Source organism: Macaca fascicularis, chromosome 4, assembly GCF_037993035.2.
Source record: "Macaca fascicularis isolate 582-1 chromosome 4, T2T-MFA8v1.1".
Classification (NCBI taxonomy): domain Eukaryota; kingdom Metazoa; phylum Chordata; class Mammalia; order Primates; family Cercopithecidae; genus Macaca; species Macaca fascicularis.
The window spans coordinates 96,170,399-96,189,178 of record NC_088378.1 but is presented as its reverse complement, the minus strand read 5'-3'; the positions used below and the strand labels follow the sequence as shown (position 1 = coordinate 96,189,178).

The following is an 18,780-nucleotide window of genomic DNA, read 5'->3' as shown; positions in this document are numbered from 1 at the left end:
GTACAATATTATATACAGTTGGCCCTGTGTATCCATGGGTTCCGCATCCATGCATTCAACCAACCTTGACTGAAAATATTTGGGAAAAAAAGTCCACAAAGTTCCAATAGGCAGAACTTGAATTTGCTACATTCTGAATACTATGCTGAATCCACACAAATAAAATGATGTGTAGGCACTGTATTAGGTATTATAAATAATCTAGAGATGATTTAAAGTATATATAGGAGACTGTGTGTAGGTCACATGCAAATACTATGCCATTTTTTATAAGAGACTTGAACATCCCCGGATTTTGTTATCTACAGGGCCCTGGGACCAATCTTCCATGACTACTGAGAGATGATGATCCTTTAAGCAACAAAACACTTACCCTGGAAAAAAATGGCAGCAGTGGCTACAGAGTTATTCAATCTCTCCAAATCACTGTCTACAAAGAGAACTAACTAGAAGCAAAACCCAAAATTCCACAGCCAACACTCACAACAAGGTAACAAGATATCCCCACAAACCCCAAAGTACAAGCTCTGTGTATTCTCCTTTCCTTTCAAAATGCTATCAATTTTATAAACATTCCATATAACAAACCAAGATACCCTAGAGTTTTTTTTTTTATCCTAGTTCTAGTAAGTTAGAACTAAATAAGATATTCTCATAGGAGCTGAGTAGTGCAAGATATAGAAGGCTAATTATTTCCATAAGCTGGACATTATACTTCTACACAGCATGAGAAACTATGCCTCTGAGAAAGTTCCTTAACTTTGCTGGTCACCCGCAAGTGGCCACAATGGTCTTGATGTTGTTACCTTAGACTCAGAAAAAAATGAACTTTCTAAGACTATTTGAAACCTAGTATTTTTATAAGTAAAAAAATGTTATGCAACTGATTAAAGTCTTTTGTGAATCACATGTAAAACATTAAAGATGACTGTACACTAAGACTGCTACATTTTACTCATGTTTTTTAAAAAACAAGGTACTGTAATTATCACTATAAAATAATACTTGTTTACTAATAATGTCATAACATGGTATCAGAGAACACTATTTGCAATAAGTACTACTACTGCTTCCCAACTGTAGTAGTTATCATTTTCCTCTTTTTCCTATTAGCCACACCATACTGTTTCTCAGTCAAACACATCAAGAGCACTACCCTGAAGACTTAGGGTAAAGGTCTTTGATATTTACTCTACATGAGATGGGTTCATTACAGAATTTTAGGTAGAAGCATAGTACGATCTCACTTATATTTTAAAAGGATCACTCTGGATGCATCAGAACAAGGATTGGCAAATCATGACCCTCAAGGGCAAGTCCAGCCTGCCACAATTTTCATATATTTTTATTGGAACACAGCCATACCCATTTGTGTATTATCTATAAATGCTATTATGGCAGAGTAGCTGGCCTTCTGTAGAAAAAAATCTGTCAACCTATGCTTTAAAGAATAGACCCTAGGGAGAAAAAGGGAGAAACAGGAAGACACATAGGATGCTACCACCGTAATATAAATGAGAGTTCAGGGTGATTCACACCAATGTGATAGCAGTGGAGTGGTGAAAAACAGTAAAGTGCTGAATATATTTACAATTCATTAGATAATTAATTCCCTGATGGACTAGATGCGGACTATGAGAGAAAAAGAGGAATCAAAGATATCTCCAGGGTTTCTGGTATAAACAACTAAGAGAGTCATCACATTACTGAGATAAAGAGGGGTGGGGTACAGCGGGTTTGAGAAAAAAGCTTAGTAAGTAAGTTTTGTAGGTGTTAGATGTGAGGAGTAAATTGATATCCAAACAGTAATTTGATATATGCACAGTTATCAAATAAAGTACCAATTATGTTATGCACTGAGTATATCAGAGAGATCCCACAACCCAGGAACTTCCACTGTGTTTTATTCAGAGCAGTTCTGATTTTATCAGTTTTGTATACTGAGGAGCTAAGTTTGTTTGAAAAGGGTTTCCTTTCACTAATAAAAAGGAAAAGACAGAAAAGTTTGAAAATCATAATTCTAGCCTCAATATGGACTATTAATTGCTAGGCAAGTATTTCTCCCTATAAGGAATTATCTATGTTCAATGGGGAAGCTAACAACTTTTACACCAAGACAGGTAAGTTGTATATTAAATAAGAATAATCGTATGTATGACTGAAAGACTTTGGCATCACCAAAAATCATTATGAGGACAAATCTTACAGCCCAATAATTCCTGAGGAACTTAGAATGTTTGGTTGAGGAAGATTTCTGTCACTTATTAATTACAACCATTAAGGGGTTAAGAATGCATTGAGTATTCTTTAAGATTTCCAGCTCCATGATTTGAGTTTTTTTTAAATATGGAAAGCATAAATAATTTCTTTCCTTTCCAACCATGGGAATGCTTCTAGGCACAGCTCAAATCTTATTTCCTCTAGGAAATCTCATCTGAAATTCCAACATAAGAAGACCCTGTTTAAGAAGGGAAATACTTGTATGTTTATTCAAGATAACTAGAGGACTAGGGAATAAGAACAAGTCCATCTACTGTTGCATCACTGCTAGGCATGTGAACAAAATTTAAACTAAAGGGAATACCCTCCAGTATCCTAACCTTACCATATTTAAAGTGACCCACATAATTCTATTGGCAGAGTCATCCCATCACAATACTTTGTCACAACAACACAGTGAAATTAAAATATGCCAAATGTTAACAACAGATCTACATGTGCCAGTGCATGAAGAAGCCCATGGTATTAGTTTGAGGAAAATTATCAAATTAAGGGGACCAGATGAAGCAAACTGTACTCTTGGGATGAAAGAACTGTTCTCACAGTGACTTATCACTGCAAACCTCAAAAGTTCACCAAAATTGTCCTGAGATGAAAAAGAATATTTACCTTATTAGCCAGACACATGGCTAAATCAGTTTTCTTTAACCAATCTGTCTACTACATATATAAAATAACAAATCAGACTACATTTATCATCACTGACAAGGTAGAAAAGAAAAACTGTGGTAACTGTGTGGCATTCTCTTTGGTAAAGCTTCCCCAAACAAAAGCAAAAGAGGCAACAAGAAAAATAGCAGCTGTGGAATCTAAATTAAAGTAACTCATAATTATAAAGCTGAAACAATAACTCAACAAATGTAGATAAAATAAACACTTAAAACAAAACAGATATATTATATTCTTATGCATTTTGAAAGCTCTGTGGGAATAAAGACCCTATGGTCTCCCACTATTTAATTCTACAAATGACAACTTATACTTAAATGGCAGAGGTTACAAACAAATCTTCCTTTAAATCAAATACTGCTTCCCATTTACAGTCTTTAGGGAAGCAGAAAACATGCCCCTCGTGTTGTATTTACTTTAGAACAAAAATTAAACAGCTCTCACTTTCATTCCTATGTTAAAGAATTTCAACTCCATACAAGCTAACAGATATTCTTCCTATAATATTTCTTACGTTCTCTGTTTTTTCTCAAATTGTCCAGACTTAACTGTGGTAATCAAATCAATACTGCTACTGACCAAAGGACTGAAAACTTATGGCTCACACACTTTAGATTAATGAAGGAATGTTACAAGCCCATCTTACCCCACTTTAGCTTCATATTTGCCTTAGGATCAATTGTGACAAGCTGTGTCATTTCTACTCTGTGTGATGCTCCTCAAAGACTTTGTTTATTTTCAGCAATAACAATTAATAAGGATAGTTAAACATAAAGGCAATTCATAGACTAATATACTATATGTTTTGTATCATTATGCATTTCACATAAATAAATTCCACCAGACTGTCAAGAAAAATCTGATCTTTTTAAGATTAAATTTCAATATTTAGAATATGGCAATTTTTTAAGTAAATACTTTTACATGCTAAATATCTAAAAACTCGAATAAACTAAATATATTTAGGTATACTTTTTTACTACTGTGTACTTCTGAGTTTTTTCTATTATTATTTGCTGATACACTTCAACAATGTTTGTGATCAATTGTACTTCAACATGTGTGCTTTAAACTGTTTCCCTAGAAAACACCAAATTTGTAATTTTAAAAACCAAACCTTTTGTTTTCTTTCTTTGGGCTTCTTTTTCTTTGGTGATATTGGTCCATCTTTTTCTTCATTTACTTTTTTCTTTTCCTTTTTAATCTGTTTTTGCTTCTGTTTTTCAGATTCTTCTTCTTCATCTGAACTGCTTTCTGCTTTCTTGGTTTTATTCTTAGGAACTTTCTTTGGTGGCTGCAGATTAATTCCTGCATCTGCTGTCCAGTCAGAGTAATCACTGGAGTAGTCACTAGAAGGACAGAAGGGATTTTTAGGTAACACACAAGATAAAATTTTAAGACTTGTTTTATAAAAATGAAAAGAAAGATTATAATAAAGAGAAATGACAAAACAAATACTAACAAAAAAATACTTCCCTAATTTTCAACTCATCTTCAAAAGTTTCTTAAAATTCTACAGGCTTTACTTAAATATTGCAAAAGAAAAAAAACCTCCCCCAAAACCTGAAGATACATAAAGACACAACTTTAAGTGGAAAAACAAATTTAAGTACCTTTCAAGATTTTAAGAAAAATATTGACTTCTGAGTGTTGCATATGTTACAAATTCTGTGGGTATATAAAAATAAGGAAGAGGGGGTCACTTTTCTCAGTTCTAGTGACAGCATAAAGATAACCCTGGAAAGCACAGAAGGTGTGAACATTGAGGAGATATGGGGATTCCTTTTTTAAGGGGAAGTGGGAGTTCCAGACAGAGGGAACTCTTATGGTCCAGCACTAGAGCTCTCAAGGTAGCTGGATATTGAACTGGCAGAGTCAGAAGTGTTCCTGCCCAGGGGAAAGACTGTGTTTGCAAACTTTACTCTGCATGTAAAGTAATGAAATTTCATTTAGATAAAATTATTCTACCTACCTACACCTTAGGTGTATCTTATGCTTCAAAGCATGCCATGATTCAGAAAAATACAGGCCTTACTATATTTTGTATACTGCTTCCAATCATGTTTGTCATTTCTTTTTAGTTTACCTTCATTGACAAACGATTTACTGAACCAATCATGTTGTAAAATAAAGAATCTAGTTGTATTATCTTCTATAGTAATTTTAGTATGTGAGCATATTTACTTATTTTGACAATTTTATGAACATAAATGTCTTAAAGGAATCTAAGTTATGTTAAAAGCAATAATTAGCTTGCCTAGATTTAATGATGTATAACCTCATGCCTCTAAAAATACTGCTGTTAACATTAACGCGGAAAAAGCAGATTTTACTGGAGCTTTATTCCATTGTCACTAACCCTCCCCACTACCCCCTCCACTGTCCAAATGTTCTTTATAAGCACGTACCTAAATCTCTGATTATTCTAATCATCCCAGATAAGAATCAAATAATTCAGATGTTTTCTAACATGATTTAGTCATTTCACTATGAAATTTAAAATGATTTTTAAGAACTTAAACTATTTTCAGATATGCTATTCTAAAACAGGTTGTCTTCAACTTATGAGCATTTTATTTATACTAGCTCCAGCCAAGGCCACTGTAAATGGTACCTGCCAAATCACACAGTTATCACTCTCTAGAGTACTTGGCTCTTACAGAAGATCTTCTGCTGTCAGCATAAACATAATTACAAACTCCAGAGCCCAGCATTCTTTACAACTGTCTTCAACTGCTAAAACCACCACTATTCTTTTAATACAGGAACCCCTATGTCATCTCAGGGTTTGAAATACTCTGATTCCATTGTTGAGCCAAAAGAACTTCAATGTTTCCTACTGACCTGTTCTGAATTCAGAAAACTACTAGATAAAACCACACACATTTGCACATCATTACCAGAAATCATTACTGTGAGAATAGGAGAGCCCTTGATTGTAGAACTGAGGAACTCTTACAGCCTCTACTTCATACTTTGTCTCTTCTATTTTAAGAGCCACTAAGGTGGGGGATAAGTTTAGCAGCTAATCATAACTGCCATCCCCAAAGGCTATACTCTCTTCTTGCTACTAAGACCTTGAAAAGTTAGCCAAGGTCATAAGCCCTGCAACAATGTGAATCGCCAGTATAAGGAGTTGGAATCCTCACTGGCCTGGTCAAATAAGGTAGGGATAACAAGAAAAAGGAGAGCTTATTCCTCTTATCATTAGTATTCCATAAATTCCACTACATTTAAGATAGTTAACTCAGGAGGCTTGCATTACTTCCTTAACTTCACACTTTTCAAAACCAGTAATGAAACTGGTTTGCAATTCAACATTATAACAGTATTCATAAGAAAAAATACTAAATAAGAAGATAAAGTTAAAAGCATCATTTTGCAGATCCAGTTGTAATCACCAAAAAATTATTTTCTATAGAGAACATATATCAGAAAATCTACATTTCATATAACTTCAAAAACTCTGAAGAACCTGAAACGTGTTGCTGGTTTTAAAAAAAAATCACCTTTCTAAAGATTTTATATAACATTTGGAGAAATAAAAATCATTCATTTACCTAGAACTGCCATCACTGTGCCATGCTCTCTCTTCTTCTTCAGATGTTCCACCACTGACAGCAACTACTTCACCTTCCTAAGATATGTTGAATACATGTCTTATTGCATAATTTTATAAAATAACATTTTATGATTACAGAAAATATAAGTGATATCTTATAGTATCAGTCATATTGGGATATTTAAAATTTGATTTAAATTAGTTGCAAAGGGTGTCGTGGCTCATGCCTGTAATTCCAACACTTTGAGAGGTTGAGGTGGGCGGATCACTTAAGGTCAGGGGTTCGAGACCAGCCTGGCCAACGTGGCGACACCCTGTCTCTACTAAAATACAAAAAAAAATTAGCTGGGAATGGTGGCGGATGCCTGTAATCCCAGCTACTTGGGAGACTGAGGCACGGAATCGCTTGAACCCAGGAGGCAGAGGTTGCCGTGAGCTGAGATTGCACTGCTACACTCCAGAAAGAGACTGTCTCAAAAATAACCAATAATAATAAAATAGTAAGAGTTAGCTGCTTCTCTTTAAAAAATTAGTTGCAAAAAACAGCTTTTACCTTTTTTTTTTAACAAATAAATGAGAATACTTAAATGTATATAAAGACATAATACTTACTAACATTGGATTCAGAGCAATCCTACAGATTACCATTTTAAAAGCCTCACAACGTATCTTCTAGATAAAATTATATCAAATTCCATATTTACATTTGAAATTATTACTTCTTAGCCTTTTCAAAATACAAAGCTTTCTTTTCTATGGGTGCTTTGAGAAGGCACATTTGTGTTTATTTATTATAGGCACATCTATGTTTTACTTATTAAAACAGCTTTCCCATATACAAAAGGATGTTCCACTTCTGGTCTTATTTTATCCAAATGGTAAAGGACTAAAAATTACTCAAACACTCTGTTTCTCTTTAGTAAATATTCATGAGTCAACAAAGAATATTATCTGTGAGAGCATTTTCTTCATAAAGTTGGATTTTTTGATGGCAAAAATATTGCATGTCTTCCTCGCTTAAATAAACTTCATGCTCCAATAACAATAACACCTCATATTTATTAAGCTTTTACTGTATGTTACAAACTATTCTAAGCACTTTGTATGTATCACCCCATTTGGGCTTGACAACGCACTATTGGTGATAGAGAGAGTTATTTAAATAAAACAAACTAAAGCTTTAAAAAGTTGAGAACTTTGCCCAAGGCGGCACAACTAATAAGCAACAAAACTTGATTTAAGCCCAGGTCACTTTAGTCCAAACCCTGGACAACATTCCACAAGAATGGTGTTACTTACTTGCTGGGCATATTCAGGTAACTTTTAAAGAGGACAATGGGGTGGATTATTTTAATATTTAAATAAAATAATATATTTGGGACAAAAGTTTTCCTATTTTGATGTTTTAATAAAGAATGTGAATTATATGTCTATTCCACAGTTATGAAAACTAAGCAAAAATGAAAAAAATCACATTTGCATATTTTATTAACAAAAAGCATATTTTATTAACAAATTTAATCACTGCTCGATATAACAAATAAATCTAAGCAAGTGATACGACTTTTCCCACATTTCATGTGTTACTTCCTTAAAGGGGGGAAAAAATAAACAGAATTATTCCTACATTACAAGTATGAAATACTACAGTACAAAACATTTCAACGAAAAAACCAGAGTTCCTTCCAATTAATTAGTATACTGTGCCCAAAGTGATACTTTGTTCTCAATGGGCTCCTCTAGAAATATATTCTAAATTTCTAAAAGGATGTTAAAGCATAAATAAATTAGTTTTGAAGACACTTGAAGGACTTATTATAACAGATGTGTTTCTGGAAATACAGTTCTTAAGTTTCTAATAAACAGAATATTTCAAATATTATATAGAAACAATGTTTAGAGGAAACTCTTTCAAAAATAAAGAGACATTTTGTAAGATAATTAGCCCACATGTATTTTATGTTTTGTATGTCTATCCAAATTACCATGAGTCAAGTTTATATAATCAGTATATTTCTCTTTTTTTGCCAGAATGAATGTATCATTTTGACCTGGCCATATGAGGACCCAAAGCCATTGGAGACTAACTTAAATTGTGGTTAGAATACTCTCAGTTTGAGTTAATGTTGCCCTGGCCAAAGAGAATTTATTTAGATAATTCCCATAAATGCCTAGCATTTCAAAGCACAACATGGCTTCAAAAGTGTATAGTAGTCAATATCTAAAATGATTACATCTCTAACCTGTAAAGAAGGAAGGTGATGGGGAGGGCTGAGAAGAAAAGAGGAACGGACATGGTTTAACTGCTTAGTAAGATTGGTTTATGACTGCAAACTGATTGCCTTCACTGAAACAATACATAATTTAGTAAGGACAGTAATATTTACTGAAATAATGACGCATGAAGAGTATTTAAAAATTACACTGAGAAAGCTATAAACTGGTACAGAGATTAAAAACTATCAAAGACTGCCAAATACTTACTGATTTGCTGTTATACTTACACTATACATACTACAGCTTCACGGTACCACTTAAAAAGCTTGGCTTTAAGGTAAAACAAACTTGCATTTAATCCCTGCTCTACCTCTTAATAGGTGATTGTATAATCTAAATATCTTGGAGCCTCAGCATCCTTATCTATAAAATAAGAATAATTAATTCACATGAGTTTATTTTGTGGATTTGAAATTATGTGTATGTCTGCCATGCCTAGAAATAGATTTTTAGAAAATAAAAGCTGTATCATAATACCCCAAAATGCCATATTTAAACTACATCCACAAACATATCAATAAATGCAAAGAATGAAACTCATATTTAAAAAAATAAGTAAAAATGACATCTAATTTATGAATGTGCTGATATCTTACATCTGAAGAACTAGTGCCATTTTCTATCTCTTCTGAGGGTCTAGGAGTCTCCTCCAATGCAGATCTCGTACGATAATTGTGTTGATTTGTCTGTTGCTTTTTGGATTCTCCAAGATCCAGGAAATGCTCATGAGCATGATTCTAGAAAAAAGTAAATTAAATTTATTCACAGTATGTTTGAAGAGCAGGATTTTTAGTTTAAAAGTTAAATTTTTTTAATCAAAAAAATTCAAGCTGGGCATGGTGGCCAATGCCTGTAGTCGCAGCTACTCAGGAAGATTGCTTGAGTCTAGGAGTTCAAGGCTGTAGTAAGGGATGATTGCACCACTGCACTACAGCCTGGGTGACAAAGTGAGACAATTTATCCTAACATACAACAATAAAAACATTTGTTCATATTTAAGATATCACTTAATTGGACGAGGTTATAGTACCAACTCAAATATTTTAACATTCATCAAGTTAAATCAAAGGCTTATCAAGGTTATGTTGAAATTTACTTGCTGATTGATTAGTTATAAAAACGCTGTTTTTTTTTTCTAATTAATGACAGACAAAGATTAATGATAAAAGACTAAACCAAACACTGAACTCTTCTGTATCTACAGCAAACCTACAGAAATGATGTAAGAAAAAGGATAATGGGCTGTGAGGCATATGTAATAGGCAGAGGCAAATTGGAAACCAAAATGGGGATCATAAAGCTACCGTGCCACAATGAAGACAAGACGCCATGTGGCTGGGCTGTTTTTCTTCTACTGGAATAAATGTGAGAAGTCTTCTGCAGATAAGAATACAACCAATAAGCACTAAAAAACTGACAAAGTCCAACACAGTGATGAAGACAAACTCAATAAACATTAAAATTTATACCTAAAACACACCAAAAAAACTTAATAAAGCTATCTCAAAAGTGAATACAAAGGCCAGCCATGGTAGCTCATGCCTGTAATCCCAGCACTTTGGGAGGCCAATGTGGGAGAATCGTGCTTTGGGGTCAGGAGTTCAAGACTAGCCAGGGCAATGGCAAGACCCTGTCTCTACAAAGTTAAAAAATAAAATTTAAAGTTAGCCAGGCACAGTGGTACAAACCTATAGTCCCAGCTATTTGGGATGATGAGGCAAGAGGATCACTTGAGGCAGTCCAAGGCTGCAGTCAGTTAGGACTGTCCCATTGCGCTCCGGCCCGGGTAACACAATGAGACTCTATCTCCCCACCAACCAAACAAAAAAGAGAATCACATCCATGAAATAAATGCAGGGTCTTGTCTTAGAAAAAAAACAAAGAATCAATGAGACATCCTTGAAATTGGATATAACCATTTAAATTTGGGAAAAATGATAGCCAGCTGACCACATAAATAATAACTGAAGTTATTTCAGTTTTTGTGACGAGAGACACTAAAAATATGCGAGTGTGCATGCACACACATACATATACATATACACATACATATCATTCCTTTGATTTCTTAAAAAGTCTTCGAAGTACTATTGAATTAAGAGATAAGCACATCTTTTGATTTTAATCGATGTTAACATATTCCATCCATAAAAGCAGTAGCAAGCAATACAAACGCTCATCATCATTATTTAAGTTTATCTCAGCAAAGGATGCAAAAAAGGTATGCTTTCTACTTACCATGAAAAAGCCAACCACTCAACCAACCAAAAAACAAGATTATTTCAGAAAGAAACTTTCCTTTATTACACCAATAGGAATTCTAGCACTCTGAGGTCCTACTGATCCCAGGGTACGATACACTTAGTAAAGAAAAAAGGACTACTTGAGTATTTTGAAAAGATGAGTAATAAAACAGAAAAGTGAATTTTAGAAAAGAAGACTGCTTTAGGAGGTTTAAAAAACTCAAATGAAAAAAGGAAGGAACACGAAGCTGGTGAAGAAGGCCGGTTATTTATTTTCCCTTTGTTTCAATAATTGCTTTAGATAGTGACTTGGACGTAAAAAGAAGTTTCACATAGGCTTCCTCAATTTCAGACTCTAAGGCTCTGAAATTTTCAAGCTAAGATGTTTTTCTCCAAAATAAAAATAAAAAAAAAAAAAAGAAAGAAAGGAAAAAGGGATACTTGTGATTCCTTCACACTCAGCGAAGTACATATCTCTCTCCAATTAGGCCATGACCAACCGAAATCTACTGGGTGCAAACATTTTTCCAGAGTAGGATGACAGAAAAGCCAATAAGGCAAAACTATTAGGGACAATCTACCTCTCTTAATGGAGAAAATGAGAAATATTATCTATAGCAGCATTAGCTGACTTCATTATCTAGAATAATGAAGAGATGCCAAGACACCACAAGAACACAGAAAAACATAACAAAACGCTATTTTTAGACTGTACAAAGATGGCACACAAGATTATGAAGAGCTAAAGAAAGCTCTTGATGAGGCTTTACTGTAATTTATTAGAATTTCATGAGTATATAAGAATTGGCACTTTGGGAAAGGGTATGCTAGAAAGCAGAAATGGAATTAAAAATTTTAAATACGAAACAATAGACAATCCAGAGATAACCAAGAATTACTATGTTAATTTTTAATCATTAATTAACCTGTTTATAATATTAACAAATGGTCACAATACTTAAGAAGCAAATATTAAACATCAAAATAATTAATATGTACCTTTGAGACAGTGGGTATTTTATTCTCTTTTGGAACAGTTAAGTGTTTTCTTTTCTCTTCTGACCTGTAAGTCTTTATTTCTTCTTCTCCCTTTGCAGTTCTCCATTCTTCTTGCCTACTGAAAGACAAAAGCCATATGCATTCATCTAGAATTTTACACATAACTTTCCTCCAAAAGGAATGTTAGGTATCAGGAAAGGAATGCTACTCCTGATGTTTTATTTTAAGATGGAAGCACATGATAAAGATTTCTGAGTTTAATTTCATAGGTTGTGGGCTCAGGACATGCGGCATTAAATGACTGAAATAATGGAAAGACAAACTGTCTACTTCAAGTTGATACTACTGGTTCCTGCTATGGTCTTTGGCAAACCAAGTATTAGATTCTGGGAACATGGTGATTCCTACAGTAACTTTTCTAAGAGTGAGAAATTGGATTTTATTTTATTTTATTTATTTATTTTTTTTAGGATAGGGCCTATGCTTTGATAATCATCTGTTCCATATAGATAGCTGGAATCTCTTTAAAAATTCAATACAACAGAGCCTGAGGTTACACTGAAAGTCCTGAAAGAACTACACTCTTTCCAGAGACAGGGAGGTCAGGTTTCATCTACTGAAAAAACTCAAACATCAAGGTGAAACTGAACAACACAAGTTGAGGAACACTAATTTTAAGCTTTAATAAAAAAAAAAATGAACTCATGTGAAGATAATTTTATTTTTTACTTCAATATCTTACAACTTTAAAGTTTTTGAAATGCAAGGGTATCTGAACTTTAATTCTCCCTTAAGATTTCATAATAAGAAGGGAGTTAATACTAAAACACAGTGCAACTATATACTGTTGATATTTCTTTACTAGATGATATTAATGTTATCATGTTACTGAACTGCACAATCTCCATTGTGGCTGGCCATAATTCTGAAAGGAAAATAAAATGAGCAAATTTAAATCTTGTGAAAAGAAGAGGTTTGGATTTAATTTTTTGTTGTTAGTTTTTTATAAAAAAAAATTAAAGTTTTTACTGCAATAATTATATACTAACATATAGTTGCAAGAAATAACAGAGCGATTATTTGTATCCTTTATCCAGTTTCCCCAAACAGCAACATTTTACAAAACTTTGTACCCTTTGTCCAGTTCCCCTAAATGGTAACATTTTGCAAAACATGGTACAACACCACAAGGAGGATGCTGACATTTATACAACCCATTGATCTTACTCAGACTTCCCCAGTTTTACTTCTATTAGTTTCTATTAGCTTGTGTGTGTGTACACAGGCATACATTGTTTTACTGTGCTTTGCAGATAGTGTATTTTTTTTTTACAAGTTGAAAGTCTGTGACAACCCTGCAGTGAGCAAGCCCCATTTTTCAACCACATGTGCTAACTTCGTGTCTCTGTGTCACATTTTGGTAATTCTTAAAATATTTCAAGCATTTTCACTACCATATCTATTATGGAGATCTGTTGTCAGTAATTTTTTATGCTTCTATTGTAGTTGTTTTGAAGCGCCATGAACCTCACCTGTATAGGACAATGAACTTAACTGACAAATGTTTCACGTGTTCTGACTGCTCCACCAACTAGCCATTGCCCCACCTTCTCCCTCTCCTCAGGCCTCACTATTCCCTGAGACAGAACAATATTAAAGTTAGGCCAATTAAAAACCCTAACTGATTCAGTGAAATCATCTCTCACTTTAAATCAAAGGTAGAAATGATTAAACTCTGTGACGAAAGCGTGTCAAAAGCTGAGACAAGCTGAAAGCTATGGCTCTTGTGCCAAACAACCATGTTTTGAATGAAAAGGAAAAGTTCTTGAAGGAAGTTAAATACGCTACTCCAGCGAACATAGGAATGATATGAAAGTGAAGCAGACTTGTTGCTGATACAGAAATCGTTTTTTGTGGTCTGGAGAGAAGATCAAATCAGTTACAACATCCTCTTAAGCCAAAGCCTAATCCAGAGCAAGGCCCTAACTCTCTTCTCTTCTATGAAGGTTGGAAGAGGGGGAAAAAGCTGCAGAAGAAAAGTTGGAAGCTAGCAGAGGTTGGTTCATGAGGCTTAAGGAAGAACTACCTGTGTAACATAAAAGTGCAGGGTGAAGCAGCAAGTGCTGATGAAGTAGCTGCAGCAATTTATCCAGAATATCTAGCTAAGTTCACTGAAGAAAACAGCTACACTAAACAACAGATTTTCAATGTAGTAACAGATCAAACAGCCATCTAAATGGAAGAAGATATCATCTGGACTTTCACAGCTAGAGAGAAGTAAAGGCTTGGCTTCAAATCTTCAAAGGAGAGTCTAAATCTCTTGTTAGGGGCTAATGAAGCTAGTGACTTCAACTTGAAGCTAATGCTCATTTATCATTCCAAAAATCCTAGGGCACTTAAGAATTATGATAAATACACTCATCTTGTGCTCCATAAATGAAACAACAAAGTCTAGATGGCAGCACATCTGTTTATAGTATGGTTTACTGAACATTTTCAGCCCACTGTTAAGACCTACTACTCGGAAAACATGATTGCTTTCATAACATTACTGTTCACTGACAATGCACCTACTCACCCAAGAGCTATGATGAAAATATACAAGGTGATTAGTGTTATTTTCATGCCTGTTAACCGAACATCCATTCTGCAGCCTATGGGTCAAGGAGTAATTTTGATTTTCAAGTCTTTTTATTTAAGAAATTACATTTCATAAGGCTATAGCTGTACTAGATAGTTACTCTGCTAACAGATCTGGGCAAAGTACATTGAAAACCTTCTGGAAAGGATTTACCATTCTAGATGCCATTAAGAACATTTATGATTCATGGGAAGAGGAAAAGTATCACCATTAATAGGAGTTTGAAAGAAGTTGATTCCCACCCTCACAGATGATTCTGAAGGCTGAAGACATCAGTGGAAGAAGTTACTGTAGATGTAATGGAAACAGGAGAACTAGAATTAGATGTGGCAACTAAAGATGTGACTGAATTGCTGAAGTTGCATAATAAAACTTTAAACGAATGAGGAGCGGCTCATGGATGAACAAAGAAGTTTCTTGAGGGAGGCTACTCTAGTGAATATGCTTTGAACATTGCTGAAATGTTAACAAAGGATGTAGAAAATTATACAAACTTGGCTAGGCGCAGTGGCTCATGCCTGTAATCCTGGCACTTTGGGAGGCCGAAGCGGGTAGATCACAAGGTCAGGAGATCAAGACCATTCTGGCTAACATGGTGAAACCCTGTCTCTACTAAAACTACAAAAAATTATCCAGACGTGGTGGCATGCGCTTGTAGTCCCAGCTACTGGTGAGGCTGAGGCAGGGGAATTGCTTGAACCTGGGAAGTGGAGGTTGTGGTGAGCAGAGATCATGCCACTGCACTCCAGTGTGGGCGACAGAGTGAGACTCCGTCTCAAAAAAAAAAAAAAAAAGGAAAAGAAAATTACATGAACTTAATAAAGCAATGGCAGGGTTTGAGGGGACTGACCCCAGTTTTGAAATAAGTTCTACACAGAAATACTTCATGTGTAGTCAAATCAATGTGGCAAACTTTATTACTGTCTTATTTTAAGAAACTGCCACAGCCATTTCAACCTTCAGCAACCTCCACTCTGATCAGCCAGCAGCCATCAACATCGAGGCAAGACCATTCACCAGCAAGAAGAGTATAATCATTGAAGGTTCAGATGATTGTTAGCATTTTTCAGCAGTAAAGAATTTTCAAATTAGGTATGTAGTTTTTTTCAGACATAATCATATTGTACAATTAACAGATTATAGAATAGTATAATCATAACTTTTATATGCACTGGGTAACAAAAAAAAAAAAAAAATCATGTGAGCTACTTTATTGCACTGGTCTGGAACCAAACCTGCAATATCTCCAAAGTATGCCTGTATCTTAGCAACCTAAACCTGTTCTCCATTCCTATACCCTTGTCATTTCAAGAATATTTCATAAATAGAATCATATAGAATATACATTGAAATTATTTTTCTCCACTCAGCATAATTCCCTCAAGATTCATACCCATTGTATCAGTATGTTGTTCCTTTTTACTGCACAGTAGTAGTCCATGGTGTGAATATACCATTGTTTAACTATCTACCCACTGAAATAACATCTGGGTATGTTTCTGGCTTTTGGGTATTACAAATAAAGCTGCTATACATTTATGTTCAGGTTTTTGTGTCAACATGAGTTTTCATTTCTTTAGGATAAATTCCCAATAGTGCAACTGCTGGGTCATATGACAGGCAGTTGCATGTTTAGGATTTTAGGGAAGTGCAAAACTGTTTCCCAAAATGGTTCTATCGTTTTACATTCCCACTAGCAATACATGAGTAATTCAGTTTTCTCTCCATCCTCTCTAGCATTTGGTGCTGTCACTTATTTTTCATTTTAACCATTCTGAGAAGAATGCAGTGATACTTCATTGTGGTTTCAACTTGTATTTCCCTAATGGTTAATGACATTGATTATCTTTTCATGTGCTTATTTGTCATCTATAGATCCTTTTTGGTAAATGTCTGTTCATGTCTTTTGCCCATTCTCTGGATGGATTATGTTTACTATTGAGTTATGAGAATTATTTCTAAGTCACTTAGCCCCGTGTTGGGTATGTCATTGGATTCCATTTTAATTAATGGACGAGGCTGACCCATTTCAGAGAGCCTTTTAAAAGGAAACTTTAGACTACCCATTGTAGAGATTCTCAGGAAGATTTCCATAGGATGAGTACAAAGTTTGAGTCAAAGCTCTAGGAAGCCCAAAGAAAGAATATCTGTTCAAGTTATGGCCACAGTCTTGCTTGACCATAGGCCAATGAATAGTTAAGCCCAATGATAAAGGAATAAAAGGATGAAGAATATTTGAAGAGACGCTAATCTTCCTCACTCCTCAGGTTCCCTTCCATGTGCAGGAGCCTCAAGCAACAACTAGCAACCACATCTCCCGACTCATTCCTCTCCAGAGGAGTAAATTAGTCAACTGACACATCTGGAAGAAAAACCCAGCTTAGCACAGCCCAGCCTTATGCCATTGTGTGCAATTATACATTTTGTCCTGCATCCAGAAGCAAACCACATGTCCCAGAAGGGGAGAATAACTGTGGCCCACTGCTATCTGTGTCTGGGGAATATCACTTTTTGTTACTGTTATGTTTTTTGTGGAATGTAACTTTTTGTTACTGATATGGTTTTTATTTCATGAAATAAAAAGTGATAGTAACAAACAGTGATAGTCTGATTTACTATGTGTCTTATTTTCCACGTTATTTTTCAATTATTTCAGAATTGGTGTTGAAAAAATGGGCATTATTTACTTGACCCCTTTCAAACCTTAACATTAGAATTAAAAAGTAAACAAGGATCTAACTAAAAATATACCATGTGAGTTAATTAATTTATGATGGATAACTGGGCACATATGTCATAAGAAAGTATAAATGTATACCTTTGGTGTGTATTTAATTCTAAATCCTAAAGTAAATTCAAAGTATGTCCAATCAAAAAGCATAATCTATATGAACATTAAGACCAAAATTTTAATTATATAATTACTACTATCTTCTGAGTTGAAGAACTAGACAATCTTAAATTCAAATTCACATTTTGACCTTCATACTTAGAACATATTTCATACACAGCAATCAGCATTAATTAGGTTCATATAGGCCTCATTCAAGAGTATTTCATCAGTGAAGATCAAAAGGAACTGGATATAAAGTTCCCTCACGGCATGGTCTAATAGAATAGAATTTTATTAAATCAACACTTTTAAAGTCATAAATGTATACTTTTAAATATAAATATTTTAATAAATATAAAATCTTTTTGTATTTTCCAATTAATTTTTTTTTTTGCATCTGAATATCATGTGAATGACTGGATATAGCCATTAAAAAAATTAAATAATTATAACAAACTTTATAAAATGTATTTTAAGATATAGTTAAATAGGACAAACCAAGACTGAAATATGCTACTCAATAAAACCTTCCATTTGGTCAATCCAAATTTATGATTTTCCTGTTGACCTTAACACGTATCATTCTTATCATTTACATAAATCATTCTAGAAATAAACATATTTTAGAAACTTAATTTTTCTACAGTCATGAATAGTTTATACTATCCTTTCAGATAAATTTCAGAGGAATTACAGAGCTGAAAAGGTATTATGCTGTGAATGCTGTTAATTCAAAATGAACACAAGGAACTATGGTACATAAAAATTCACAACTTCCCTTACCTGGCTATACCAGCTGATAGCTCGGGTACTACCACCCTCCGACTCCAAGCCACAAGATCCCGCTCTGTGGCTATTTCACTTCTTGGTGCATTGCTGTGCATTTGCCGTACACCTTCAATTTGTCCACTACGTCTCAGTCCTACGTTTGGTGGTGAATGAACCTCTGAGGTAGAACTTACAGAGCCTAAGTGAAAAAGTTAGTATATTAAGTTCTACTTAGAAATATTTCTCCATTAGTTTATAACAGAAAAAAGAGACAAAACACTATCTTCCACATGAAACTTCTTACTGTGGCAAAATAATTAAATTACCCTATCAGGAACTAAACCACAGGCAAAAGTGGTTTAATGAAAACAAAACATCGTTATTCAGTTGATTAGATAAATCAATGAATCATAACTATAGACTATTAAGCCCCAAGGATATAAAATCATTACCTTAAAAAAATGCTGAATATTTTTGGGAAAACTTCGTAAGACGCAAAATAGACAAA

The 18,780-nt window shown here is 34.2% G+C and overlaps 2 protein-coding genes across 12 annotated transcripts in view; one reads left to right on the top strand and one right to left on the bottom strand.

The window, feature by feature from the left end:
* Positions 1 to 941, top strand: part of IRAK1BP1 (interleukin 1 receptor associated kinase 1 binding protein 1) — a 106,441-nt gene extending 105,500 nt beyond the window's left edge. For both annotated transcript variants that reach the window (XR_012433653.1, XM_074037602.1), the window contains one exon: positions 309 to 941. Coding sequence is in view for 1 of the 2 variants with exons in the window: in XM_074037602.1 (XP_073893703.1) it covers positions 309 to 332 (24 nt within the window). In the remaining variant the exon portion in view is untranslated. The remainder of the gene's footprint in view (positions 1 to 308) is intronic.
* PHIP (PHIP subunit of CUL4-Ring ligase complex) overlaps positions 1 to 18,780 on the bottom strand; it is a 131,574-nt gene that overhangs the window by 32,659 nt on the left and 80,135 nt on the right. For 4 of the 10 annotated variants that reach the window (XM_074037596.1, XM_045390258.3, XM_045390260.3 and 1 more), the window contains 5 exons: positions 18,288 to 18,471; positions 12,031 to 12,148; positions 9,385 to 9,525; positions 6,510 to 6,586; positions 4,067 to 4,298 (listed from right to left, as the gene is read on the bottom strand). In XM_074037596.1, the coding sequence (XP_073893697.1) occupies positions 4,067 to 4,298; positions 6,510 to 6,586; positions 9,385 to 9,525; positions 12,031 to 12,148; positions 18,288 to 18,471 (752 nt within the window). Of the gene's footprint in view, positions 1 to 4,066; positions 4,299 to 6,509; positions 6,587 to 9,384; positions 9,526 to 12,030; positions 12,149 to 18,287; positions 18,472 to 18,780 lie in introns of those variants that run through there. The other 6 variants (XM_074037597.1, XM_045390259.3, XM_074037595.1 and 3 more) reach the window with 3 other exon arrangements.